Below are 13,933 nucleotides of genomic sequence, written 5' to 3'. Positions count from 1 at the left end.
TAGACAAAGAATCAGTACCATGTAGTCTGTGTCATGTTAGAGGCCTAGACAAGGAACCATGGGTAGAACAGAGAAGAACACACTGGACTTTGGGTGGAAAGGGAAGACATCATACAACAGAGGACTTCAAAGGCGGCCCTTTAAAGGGACAGGAACAAGCGATCCCAGGACGGGGAGGAGTGTGTTTCAAGATGGAGGAGCAGCAGCTAGAGAGGATGGCAAGGGCCAGGGCATGGCATGTCTGGAAAGTCATCTTAGGGGATTCACATTTTGTTCTGATGTCAATGGGAAACCACCAGAGGGACTCTTAGCAGGTAAGAGTAGAGGCCTGGGGGCAGGGCGGGGGGTGGGGGCAGGCAATGAGTTGCCTTGCTCTATTTTTCCCCCTGTAGCATTTATCACCCTTTACTTTCTACATAATTATTACATTTAGTGTGGTTCTCTCCTCGTTCTCACGTAAGCTCCGTGAAGGTGGAGACCTTTGGCTGTCTTGTTCATTGACATGTTCTAAATTAGAACAGTACCAGGTACACAGGTGACATCAATAAATATGACTTAATTGAATGAATGAGTGGTATGGTCAGAACACAGCTTCAAGTGGATCATTCCAAGGACTGGTTTGATGGCAACCCTGGGAGACAGGGAGATCAGGTGGGAGGCTACACAAAGAACCTAACTCAGAAGCCATGAGGGCCTGAACTAAGACAGTGGGACACAAAGCAGAGAGAAGTGTTGGAAGGCGCCAGTGCAGACAAGACTGGCACTGACCTGAAGTCAGGGCAGTGAAGTGTTGTGGAGGCCATGGGCTGGAGGTGTAGTGAGGGGGAAGGGAGAGAGGACCCCAGGGGGTGCTAGGGGCTGGGCTTACCTCGGTAGAAACTGCCAACTCTCCTCGGAACAGGATCATTGTACAGGTGTCTATTTTCTTTGGGGGCGGTGCCATCATCAGAGTGGGGGTCATGATATGCTCCACCCTGAGACAAGAAACAGGTTTATAAAAAGTAACAACAGAGCGATGATGATTTGGCCTATGAACTTACAACAGTGCCTAATTGATCCATAACTTACTCCAGCATCTTTTAAAGAGAACTCAGAATTATGGCATGAGGAAGACTACTTAACTTTATAAGCCCTTACATTATTTGTGGGAGAAGGACTATGAAGAAATTTGAAGAAATTTGAAAAGATAGGCTGTAATGATGTCACATGACCACTCTTTACAGACAAGTTTTAGGGTAAAAGTTAGCAACTGTGGAGAATTCAGACCTCAGACTTCTGCCTTGCGTGGAATGAAGAGGTGCCTTCTCTGGAGGATTCTTTAACGGAAGATCGAGCCACAGTCATCTCCGGAGGGAGCTGTTCTCCAGGCTGGAAGTCAAATTTAAAAGGATTTATAAGAGTGTCCTGTTCCTAGGGATGAAAATCACCTAACTCGCCATGGGCTTTATTTGGCATAATTACTACCTTCACCAGCTAAAATAAAAAATGTTAGTTGGCTAAAACACAAATTGTCCCATAAAAGAGTGAATCATCTGATGAATGTAAAATAATTCAAACAAATGTCACACAGATGGAAAGTGAAATTCTCATTAAAGTTAAGGCAAGCAGGGAAAGAATTACGCTGAAAATAGTTCAATTAATTATTAAAAACAAAGAAAATTATCTTCCCAATATCTAGTCATGTTTCTGTGCAGCACTCTAATTAGAGATTCTATTAGTTAATCCAAAATTTCTCTAGCAGATCCCAAATTATTTTTCATGAAGAACTTAAAATGGCAGATTCAGATGAAATCAAATATTCTTTGGATATATCAAGGAATAGAATCAGCACCCTTAATAATAGGGCTTAAAATTTCCTACCTACTGTAATGTATGTACTTAAATTTTCTTAATCTTCCGTACGATAACGGTATTTGTATTTCGTGTATTTCCTTAATCATAATCATGACAGCACACATCTCAGGAGACACTACCTATTTCTCTCAAGGAAGTGAGACACAAGCTAAGAGCAGCCTTGGTCCACAATGGTGTGTACTGAGGGGAAAAGTAGCATTTTCCACCCTTGAAGAAAACAAGATTAAGGAACAAAATTACCAAGCCATGAGGAGGAGTTGGCTGCATTGTGTATTTGCACAACACACACACAGAGTATTATCTTGAGCCTTACGTGATGTATCAAAAACACTACTTGAATTTTAAATAGGATTCTCTCGGTCTTTGTCTCCCTTGCTCCCCAAATATACTATGAAAGAATATTTTGGGCAGGAAAATCATCCGATGTAGCCCTTCTTCCTACTTTGTGACAAGATCTCTTTTGAATTTTATCACCTGTATTGTTTACAAAGTCCTCTAGAAAAGTTTATTTATTTTTTTAATGTTAATTTTGAGAGAGAGGGAGTGACAGAGTGCAAGTGGGGAGGGGCAAAGGGAGAAAGAGACACAGAATCTATAGCAGCCTCCAGGCTCTGAGCTGTCTACACAGAGCCCGATGCAGGGCCCGAACCCACAAACCGTGAGATCATGACCTGAGCCAGTGTTGGATGCTTTAACCAACTGAGCCACCCAGAAGCCCCTAGAAAAGTATTTTAGAAGACAAATGATTTACATCTAACCTAAACTCTTAAGTGCCAGTGCCAGTTCAGTCCCCTTCCTCTTGTAGGTGGCCGCAATACTTTGTAAGAGAGCAACTCCCATCGTTTACTCATGGCTTTAGTTACTTGTCAAGCCATCTGCCATCTTTGTGCCTTTAAACTTGTACTGTCTTGCAGGTTGGCACTGTACCTCCTGAACTGGAGTTAAAGTTCTGTAACAGTTGGATCTGTGTTGAGTCCACAGTAACCATTCATAATTAGCTCATCTCCACCAGGTTCACAAAGTCGGGGTTTTTTGTTTGTTTGTTTGTTCTGGAACTGTGAGAACCACTCCATTTGTCTTTTCTCCAAGTTAGAGCTTTCTGTTTTTCTTACTTCTTCTCTATTTACACTATGCTTAGTGCCAACACACTTTACCTGGTTTTGACCTCCATCTAACGTCTAGGGGCGGCTGCCACATTCTGGAGATCTTTCTAGGCCCTACGGGTTCTCTCTAGGTGGACTCCTCTGACCACTGCTCTGACTCCAATCATGGCATCTCCCACCACGTGCCATCTCCTCCACGTGCAAGAGTGCATCTCTTGCTCCCCCTCTCACCTGGGCACCTGTCCTTCCAACCTCATGCAGAACAGCTCTGCTTAGGGGCCCAGGGTCACTTCAGCCTCAACAGGTCAGCACACTGCAGTGCTAAGAATGCTGGCCCTGAGACCTAGACACTGTTCTCATGATCCCAGCTCTGCCCTGGACTAGTCGGGTAAACTTGGGCAACCCATCTAACTTCTAGGAGCCTCAGCACACTCATCCACGAAATGAAGGGACTGAATTAGGTGACTTCAAAAGTCCTCTCTTGGGGCGCCTGGGTGGCTCGGTTGGTTAAGTGTGTGACTTCGGCTCAGGTCATGATCTCGCGGTCAGTGAGTTCAAGTCCCATGTCAGGCTCTGTGCTGACAGCTCAGAGCCTGGAGCCTGCTTTGGATTCTGTGTCTTCCTCTCTCTCTGCCCCTCCCCTGCTCACACTCTTTCTCTCTCTGTCTCTCTCTCTCTCCCTCAAAAATAAACATTAAAAACAAAAAATAAAAATAAATAAAAATAAAAAAGTCCTCTCTCCTACTCTGAAAAGGAGTTCCTAGGAAAGGAGCCTGAAGGCTTCCTTCTTCCTGTATTTAATCCTTCAATTCACACATCCTGTTGCATGTACTTCTGAGGAGTCCTTAGGACCCATGATTTCTGTTTCCCACTGCAGTGACTTTGTCTAGAACATACTCCCATCACCTCATACTTGAATTACTGCAAAAGCCACCTCAAATCTTGCATTTTTCACTGCAATATGGAACAAATTGCAATCCCCAGAGCACACCATGCTGTTTTACGTCCCTTAGCTTTTGTCTTTTCTGCCTTCCCTTCCATCCTCTTTCCTAACATCAACTCCACTTTCTCCCCCTAGGTAAGCCCCAGAAATCTCTTCTCAGATGCCACCTTCCCTGGGAACCTTCCACAACCCCTGCCTGAACTGGGCCGTGCCTGTGCGTGGCACACTCACCTCTAGCACAGTGCGGGCACACAGCCTCACAGTTATTGCCATGACTGATCCCTGGCAAGTGTGCCCTAACATGCACTCCAAGAGGACAGGGACCATACCTTTTTCCTCTTTCTCAGGAGAGCCTATCATGGTGCCTCGGTCACTAAATACTTGAACACCATAAGAGACTCTTAAATACAGAGAACTGAGGGTTGCTGGTGAGGTGCTGGGTGGGGATGGGCTAAACAAACGGGTGAGGGGCATTAAGGAGGGCACTTGTTGGGATGAGCGCTGGGTGTTATATGTAAGTGATGAATCACTTCATTCTACTCCTGAAACCATTATTACACTATATGCTAACGTGGATTTAAACAAAGTAATTAAAAAAAAATGTAAAAGAAACAAAGGAAAAAGAATATACTTGAACACATCCTCATTCTTTAGCCATCAAAAACTTCCCTCTACATCCTAGCTCAGGGCAAGACCTTTAGTTGCTCCCAAAGCCATTTCTAACTGCTCCTGTTCATGATCTTTTCCTGTTCTCAACTCCTATTTATAGCCAGTGCCACAGTAATCTGCTTCTTAATTATTTCATTGTTATTATGTATAATTTAGTCTTCCCTGAAAGAAGAGAAGTTTCTCAAGGGCAAGGACCCCTACCTCAGACTCTTTTGAGTGTCTGAGAACACCCTGAATAGAGACAGTGTTAAATGTCTAGAAAATAGGTCCCACCATCACAGAAGCAGCAACAACTAAATTTGTTCAAAACTCTGTGCCAGCCACTGGACACGGTGCTTTATACACCATGTTTCAACCTCACGGCACCACTCAGATGAGGAATCTGAGGCAAAGAGAGATTATATCACTTTCCCAAATTGACAGTCTGAAGCAGACCGCAGAACGAGGATACAAACTCAGGTCGGCCTGGCTTCCCAGCCTGAGCCCTTGGCTATGCAGACTGCTCATTTACTGACAATCTCCACCCCACCTTCAGCACCCATCTCGCTAAGCCCCCCATTATATATTCCATCCATATTTTCTGGAGTTCTGACACACGCTGATAAACCTGTTTTCACATCTTCTAAAAGGGGAGTACAGTACTTTCCCTCCATGAAACGCTTTTCTCCTTCCGATATTGGCTTATCTCTACTCTCATTTCTTTGATGCAGATGAATGTTTCATAGCATGAAAATATAATTGAAAAAACATGTGTTCTGTTGTAAGAATGCTACTTCTCTTAAGCAGGTTAGTGTCAGCAGTTCTAGAGTCTGAAAATCAGTAAGATGGAGGAAGCATTACGATAAAAATATTGCCTAGAGATTTACAAAAAATCCAAAAGACTGCAAATTAACATTTATCTTGGTCTGAAGTCAAATTTACCTATAGTTCTAGAAAAAATTGAAATTTTTCAATTCAGTGAAAATGAGTAAGGTATAAGTAAAAAGGGTATGTTTTAAGCAAATGTGGTCTGGAGAGGACTGAAGAAAATCTCCACAAATCACACTAAATTTTGAGAAAATTAAAAATGAACCCATATAACTGATGAGTTCTGTAATAAATCAAAACAGGATTCTCTCAACAAAATATGCCAGAAAGGAACACTTAAGAATAGCCCCAAATTTCTAAAAACATGGTTTGTTTTTTTTTTTTCAGTTCTCTTGAGTACTCAACAATTGGCTTAAATAACTAATTATTTAAAACAGTCCTTTAAGTATCGCTTCCCTAAATGCATTTTATCAAAAAAGCACAAGCTCCTACAGTAAGGAAACTTGCACTGACCCCATTCACACCCCTGCACCACCTTCCCATGATGAGCCAACAGATCCAGTGAAGGTCCTAAGCTGTACCTGAGGTGATAAGAGCTGCAGGCTGTTGGCCCTGGCCGCCATTCCTTGCCCTACGCTCAAGTTTCCGTCCAAGCCTTTGGCTCTCACTTTGTCCCGGGTCACGTACATGGAATGCCTGTGTGGACGCTGCTGGGAGGAAAAGGGGCTAGTGTAACCCAGCCCATAAGAAAAAGATTCATGAGGTGCGGACAGAGAATGGGAATGGCTGCTGTCCATGTGCTCTGGCAGCTTTAATTCCTCCATCGTTTTAGAATGCCTGGTTGTGGTTCGGCGGGAGTCAAGAGTGCCCTCACTTCGATTATTTCTCCCCGAGGGGCTCAGCAAAGTTCTCGTGTCGCTGTGCCTGGTGGGGGTCGGGCTGGTGGGAGAGTTCAAGTCCAAGCAGCTGGATGGGAAGTACCTACTGGTACTAGACTCTGCAATTTGGGCCCTGGCTTCAGAAAGGTTGCTCACAGACTTGGAGTCACTCAAAGCCCCGTGGCTTTTGGCCTTGGTCCTGTAGGAGGGACTCCTAGAGGACTGGGGAATAGTGTCAATGTAGCTATGCCGGCTCTGTTTTTCACTGGGCTGCAGCGTCCCGGCTTTGCTCTGAGAGCTTTCCATAAATGAGTGCCGGTTCTGCTGAGATCTGCTGCTTGACTTGAGGTACTTTGTGCCTGGGCCTTCCGAAGGCTTCGGGTCAATATTAAAATCAAACTCTGTCTTTGACTTAGCTTCTTTTGGGCTGAGAAGATGTGGTATATTGTTGTTGGTAAGATCTTTGCTGGTAGACCCAGGTTGGCTGCTTCCTTGATAGGTTTTGGTATGCATGGGACTAAGAGTAGCTCCAGCAAGATTTCCGTTTAGGAAAGTTTCATTGGCGGGAAGGCCTTCGTCAGCCCGGGGCAGACCCACACTTAGGTTCTGGATATCCTTGCTGTTGGATCTGTGGTGAGACTGCAAAGCAGTACTTTTACTGGCTTGATTTCTATGTTAAAAACAAAAGAAATACATCAGTTTCCTTCAATAGAACACACACAAAAAGTATTGTTTAAAAAAACACCTCAAAGACTAAAAACGTTAACTCACTCAAACGTGTCAACAAATCACAAGTAACCATAAGAAGAAAGCTGCTTACATCAAGTCAGTCTGCAACAAAGCACTGGTCCTGATGAAATGATTTTGGCATCCTTAAATGGTCAAGTAACTTGTTGCCAACCTCCTGTAACTGATAATCTGGGAAAGCATGTTTTTGCTATACTGGTGTTCACATGAGTGTTTGTTATAAGACGCCTGATAGGGAGAGAGCTAAGCTATAACAAACTCTTTGTAACTCTTTGTCTGCTCGAATATCAGAGGCAACGTTTAGATTTGAAGGTCATGACGTTCCATCCTTTTTATCTGTAAAACTTATTGCCTGCTTCAGACATAAATACTAACAGCACATACAGACATCAATATCTCTTTTTTAAAAAAAATATTTATTTATTTATTTGAGAGAGTGGGGGAGGGGCAGAGGGAGAGAGGGAGAGAGAGCATCCCAACCAGGCTCCACGCTGTCAGCACAGAGTCTGATGCAGGGCTGGATCTCACAAACCATGAGATCATGACCTGAGCTGAAATCAAGAGGCAGACGTTTAACCGACTGAGCCACCCAGGCACCCCCATCAGTATCTCTCTTGTGTTTAGTCTGTATCATCAAAGACTGAAAATTCTTGCAATATACTCAATAAAATAAACACTCTAAAAAGAAATGTAAACTTTGCTGGAAAACACGATGATCAATGTTTGTTTTAGAGAAGTGGCAATACTTGGGGTACTTAGATAGCTCCTTGTACACTAAACAAAAACGCGTCTCCAACTGGATCACAGGGATCTGGAGAGTTAATTTCTCTCCAGAAGACACAATTTATTCTCTTCTTCATCATCTCACATGTCATTATTCCAAACCGACTGAGACCTTCTTTAGGATTTAAAGCTTCATTTCCTATTTGGCTTAAAATACAAAATATGAATCCACAGGAAAACCTTGTCCTCCATTGGAAAGCTGAAACTGACCTCACAGCAAGTTCAGCTTGTTCTACTGTAACTATTTAAAGAATCAAATTATAGTTTAAGGTAGGATGTTTTTAAATGAAAAATAATTTACACAATTCCCTTTTTACTATGCATTCAGGAATTCTGCTGCAAATATTGCTATTGCTAAAGATGGTGTGATATGGGGGAGTTTTGTTCCCATCACATAATAACTGGAAGAAAAGTCAAATTTTTTGTCTGTATAATGGTAATCTGTGAAACTATGCCTTCCCATTTTCCCAGAGAATCCACTGCTCAGGCATCAAAGGTTAAGGGCTCTTTTCCTGTCCTCCCACGTTTCAGAGTGTTAAAACAAAAAACAAAAAGGGTATCTGGTATCAAGCAAGTCTAGAACAGTTGTGGAAGGCTTCATCTCCTAAATGCACTCACTCATCTCTCCCAGTTCAGTCACAAGAACTGCAGCAGAAAATAAGGTCCCTTAAATATGAGCTAACTAGGGGCGTCTGGGTGGCTCAGTCAGTTAAGTGACCAACTCATGATTTCGGCTCAGGTCATGATCTTGTAGTTTGTGAGTTTGAGCCGTGCTGACAGTGTGGAGCCTGCTTGGGATTATCTCTCCCTCTCCCTCTCCCTCTGCCTCTCCGCTCCTTGTCTGCTCGTATGTGTGCTCTCAAAATAAATACATGAACTTTAAAAAAATCTTAAAAAAAAATTCGCTAATAGCAGATCCCAGATCTACAAAGAAATGATAAAGAAATGAAAATTTCACTTTCTATTAAATGATGTCAACAGACTCTATCCCCAGATCAATAAGGGGCAGTTAACATATCCTAAAGGCATCAGGTTTTAAACCATCAGAGTCATTTGTCAACTTGTATCTTGGTAACTAAAATATCTTAGCAACTTTTCAAAAACCCAAACAACAATACACAAATAGTCTAACCCATAAATAGATCTACGTGCGTTGGTTATCCTCCATTTACCCAACCTCCAATCTGTTCTCCATTTCTCTCCGCCCCATGCAAGGCCTTAGAAGTCTAATGCTGCCTACTGCATAATCCCGGATCCCTTGCCACCTAACTCCCAGTTGGGCTTAACAGTGCAAGGGGCTGGGTGCTGTCTTCCCTACCCCTTCCCAGCGTCAACACCCTAACTCAGATCATAGCTGTGTCTCTCCACATTATAGCTCTCATGGGATGGATCCTTCTGCCTAGCTGCCCTGGGCTCTCATACTCCTACTTCCTCCCCTTTCTCCTTCAGGCCTAAAGATGGTAATAGCAGAGGTAACACATGCAGATGTTGGGCAATGTCCGAAGCTCCAAAGAAAACCAGAAAAGGAGTGAGAACAGTGAAGACAACCGCTAGAGCTTTTTGAAACTGTTGGAAAACACTGCTCTCAAAGTAGAGCATAAACCTACATGTTAGGAAGAACCTATTCAGAGCAATGTAAGATACAATTTCTAATGTGAAAAGGAAGGCTATAATGTTAAGGTAGAAACATTTATCAAAGAGTTAGGTTTCCCATAAAAGTACAAAGAGCCTAAACTGCTATTCTGAAAGCTTCTCTTAGTATTAATTTGAAGCCATTGAGCTTTGCACATAATTCTCAAGTAGAAAGGGCATCAAATTGTCTTCAAATTGGAGTTCTGCCAAAGCACAACAATAAAAAACTGCTCCGAAAATTCCATAGATCTCTTTGGCACACAACTGTAAGGAATCTGTGTTAAACTGCCAAGCACTTAAGAGGATTTTATATATAAACCCTTCTGAGATGGCTGGCAGGATAATCTCTTTAGTTAAAATAACTTTTCAAAATAAACATCAAAGATGCAAAGCTACATTTTTATGGAGAAGGTTGGTGAGGCAGAAGTAGTGAGAGGGCAGGGCAGACTGAAGTACCATCCCATCATGTCCAAGGGAAGCAGAAGCTCAGGACAGTCTGAAGGAGACTTAGGCAGGGGCAAGGTAATGCATGGGTCCACTGCCTTTTCTACAGAGATATGAACTTGGACAACAGAAGACAAGGTGTGTCAATGTGTCTTGGGGACGAGGCAGGGGAATGCATAAGTGGCAGCCAATGTGCTATGATGCTGTGAACACCTCTACAATAGTGCTGGGAAGTCCGAGTTAGCCATGGTTTGAGTAGAATTAGTGTCCCCAACAAGAAGGGATTCCATAGTGAAAATATGAACCATAGACAAGCAGAGAGAAAAGGACATTTCCAGATACATGCAAATTGAGCTGAGATCATTCCTAGAGAAACCACTTAGGCCCTTTTCTTTAAAATTCTATACAATGTTAAGATCCAAAAAACCCAAATTCTTCCAGAGATTTTATTTACTGCTAATTTCTATTCTGGTCTACCTCAAAAGAAGATTTGGGCAAACTCCTTAAAGACCCATATAAACCATATCCTCATCACCACACACATCCTCCTGGACAGATTCCTAAAGGGGTTTCCCAAGGACAGCCTCGGATCCCCACCGGGGATCTCTCAAGGCCATGAGAGGACGAACACACAGGCCCCCTTTCATGGTATGGGTTATACCACTAATTACTATAGCATGAAGCAAAAATTTATCATCTGTCTACTGAAATTGACATCATTAGGGTCCTTTTTCTTTGAAAATGTAAACTAGGGGAATCAAGTGATAATTAAGGTAGAAGAAAGACAAAAGAACCTGAATGAGGAGTGATCCCAGATAAGACACAGGCATAATGTGAACTTCCTAAATGCAAAGGAGCAACTAAATGATGAATATTATTCCTTAGTGTGCTAAAATCTCATGGAAACAAACAACAAAGTGAACACAGACTTGATTAAACAGAATTTGAATCTGCTCTCAGGTCTCCTTGGTGGGGGAACAATATAGGATAAGTGGTTACTGCCAATTCATGGATATGCTCACAGATCTTGAAAAAGTAGCAGGTTTGGGACTTTCAAAATTCCAATAGATTAAGAACAATTGTTCTATGTGGAGAGAAAACTGCGGTAAAATGAGAAAAATTTATATTCAAAAAGCTTCATATTAAGAATTATCATTTTCTGTTTCTCTTTTGACAGTAGATGAGATAAACTATTTCCTATCTTCCAGAATCTGAACAATACCAGATGACAAGACCAGCTTCTTGGTAGAGGAAGGAAGCTATCCCCACCCTAACTCCCTACCCCATGACACCCGGAAAATAGCTTCTTTCTAAAGATTATGCTAAAAAAAAATTATTTTAAGAAGCACCAATTTTAATCACTATCTACCAAACTGACTTTACTATTTCCATATTCTTATTCTTATGAAAAAAGAACTCTTCAACTCAACGATTAAAAGAGCAACAGGGGCACCTGGCTGGCTCAGTTGGAAAAGCGTGTGATTCTTGATCTCAGGGACATGGAGTTTGAGCCCCACGTTGGGAGTAGAGATCACTTAAAAATAAACAAAATCTTTAAAAATAATAATAAAAAATAAACAAAAGAGCAACAAAAACACAAGACCCTTCTAATAGAGTAAAACCTACTTGGTTCAGTTGCAAAGACTGTCCTAGGTGACTTCCTACCCACTTGTGTTTGGCATCCTCTTCTCCCTGAGATCCCTTTACCCTCACCTACTCTTTTTCCTCCAAGCATCACACCTGAGTCCCAGATACACAGACTCTTGTAGCTCATGAAGCTAGAAATCCTCTTAGTTGCTAACCCATGCTATCTTTCCCAGAAAATGCATAGGTTTCCATAATATACTTGGTTAAGAAAGTCTTTAAGACCCACACAACTCTTTAATTGTGGTTCTGAATCATGTAATAAGCATAAGGAAGATATTTTTGAATAAAGAGGGCTTTCCTTCTTTTCTCTAATTGCATCATTTAAGCAGCCACCTCCTCCACCTACGTGTAAGACCAACGCTGCATCTGTATTTCCTTAAAAGGGAATATTTACCTATTAGACAAAGTGCTGCTTTCCACGTGGTAAGGTTTTCTTTTTGCTGACCTTGAAGGGGAGCGATCCAAAAGCCTCTGGGTTTGAAATGTAGGGTGATTCAAACACTGTTCTGTCAGGTATCTGTCAGCTGGGTCCAACTTCAGTAAATTCTTAGGAAATAAAGTTAGGATTTAAAAGAACATTATAAAGTCAAATTTAAATTGTAATAAAAACCTTATTTATTTTCTTATAAAAGAAATGCATGGTCATTGCAGAATATCTAGCAAACACAGTTTAGTCCAAAAAATGTTTTTAAAAATCTATCTATCTAAATTACCGATTAATTTTACTATTGTCTTCTGGGAATAAGCCTTCTCAGCCCTTGTTTTGAATATCATACATACACATTTTTTAAATAAAATCTGGCTCGTATTATACATATAAGTTTTGGATCCTGCACTTTTCAATTACTAATAAAAAACATTCTTTAAAACATAATTTAAACATTTTTAGTATATTTTGCAAATATATATATTCACATGAAAGAATATACATTCATTTTTCTCAGGTCCCCCTCCTGGGAGGCAGCCCATGTTACTGGTTTCTTGTGCATCCTTTCCATAGACACAGTATCTCTATATGTTCCTTTTATTTTACCCAAATAGTAGCAGACACACAATGGCCTATACTTAGCTTTCTTTACAATGGACGTTAGATCTTAAGAGGTCATTCCATATCGGTTAAAAGCTTTAACTCTATGGATATACCTTAGGTTGTTTTTATCAATTTCCTAATGATAAACATTTTGGTTGCTTCTTTTATCTTATTATTATGAACAATACTGCAACAAATAACTTTACAAAGTTTTTAAATGACTGAAGAAGTTTATGGTATGGATGGGATGTACCATCATTTATTTCGTCTCCTTCTACTGGACATTTAGATGGCTGCCGCTTTTTCACTATTATAATTAATGCTAAGATAAACACCTGAAATCCTTGCATGCATCCACAATCCCTTTCATAGGATACAGTCCTACAGATGGAATTGGTAACTATGCAAATTTTTAAGGATTATTTTCTATGTGTTGCCAAATCAACCCCTAGGGAGGTTGTCTAAAACGATACTCCTCAGCAAGTGACAATCTACCAATTTCCTGGCACCTGCATCAACAATAGGCATCATCCTTTTTTTCGTTTTTTTTTTTTTTTTTTTTTTTTTTAAGTACTTGTAAACTAGAGATTTAAAAAATGGTATCTAGAGCCACCTGGGTGGCTCAGTAGGTTAAGTGTCTGACTTTGGCTCAGGTCATGATCTCACAGTTTGTGAGTTCAAGCCCCACGTTGAGCTCTGTGCTGACAGCTCAGAGCCTGGAGCCTACTTCAAATTCTGTGTCTCCATCCCCCCCACTCACTCTCTCGCTCTCTCTCTCTCAAAAATAAATTAACATTAAAAAAATTTTTTTAAGTGGTATCTCCTAGCTGTTTTAATTTACATCTGTGATTACTAATGAGGTTGAATATTTTTATGTTTTTTGGTTATGTATATTCCTTCTTTTCTTACTTTTCTATTTGTATATCTATCCTAATTTGTAAGTGTTCTTTATATATTACGGTAGCTAACCCTTTTATGTTGCACATAGTAGATGTTTTAACAACTAAAATGCTTTCTTCTAATATTATTTATCTAATTAGTAATTGGACAAGCTTTTAAAAGGTGAATCATTATAAAAACTGATTTTTGTTGGCAAATTAAGCAATTACATAAAACATAAACCATAATACCTAACACAATTCAATAGAGTACACTGGAATTTGCTGTGATGACATTCTTACAGCAAATTTCAGGAGCAGCATTCTCCCTCAGATACGGGAAGAATGTTGAAATTCCAGCATTCCCAAATCCATCTCTAGGCTACTTTCATTGGTTTTTCCCACAGTTAATCTCTTTTGATTCACTGTTGAACAGTGAGAGCAAACTCAGATTTGCTTCCAGTAAGCCAAAATTCAATTTCAGACAACCGTCTTTAACCTAGCACCACAGAAAATTT

The 13,933-nt window shown here is 40.9% G+C and overlaps 1 protein-coding gene across 7 annotated transcripts in view; it reads right to left on the bottom strand.

Annotated features, from left to right (window-relative positions):
* Positions 1-13,933, bottom strand: part of CDKL5 (cyclin dependent kinase like 5) — a 214,354-nt gene that overhangs the window by 40,900 nt on the left and 159,521 nt on the right. For all 7 annotated transcript variants that reach the window (XM_042973886.1, XM_042973891.1, XM_042973890.1 and 4 more), the window contains 4 exons: positions 11,902-12,053; positions 5,958-6,924; positions 1,267-1,368; positions 869-974 (listed from right to left, as the gene is read on the bottom strand). In XM_042973886.1, coding sequence (XP_042829820.1) covers positions 869-974; positions 1,267-1,368; positions 5,958-6,924; positions 11,902-12,053 — 1,327 coding nt within the window. The remainder of the gene's footprint in view (positions 1-868; positions 975-1,266; positions 1,369-5,957; positions 6,925-11,901; positions 12,054-13,933) is intronic.

Source organism: Panthera tigris, chromosome X (genome assembly GCF_018350195.1).
Source record: "Panthera tigris isolate Pti1 chromosome X, P.tigris_Pti1_mat1.1, whole genome shotgun sequence".
NCBI classification, from domain to species: Eukaryota; Metazoa; Chordata; class Mammalia; order Carnivora; family Felidae; genus Panthera; species Panthera tigris.
Note: the sequence above shows the minus strand (reverse complement) of the source record. Positions and strands in the feature narration are given on the sequence as shown.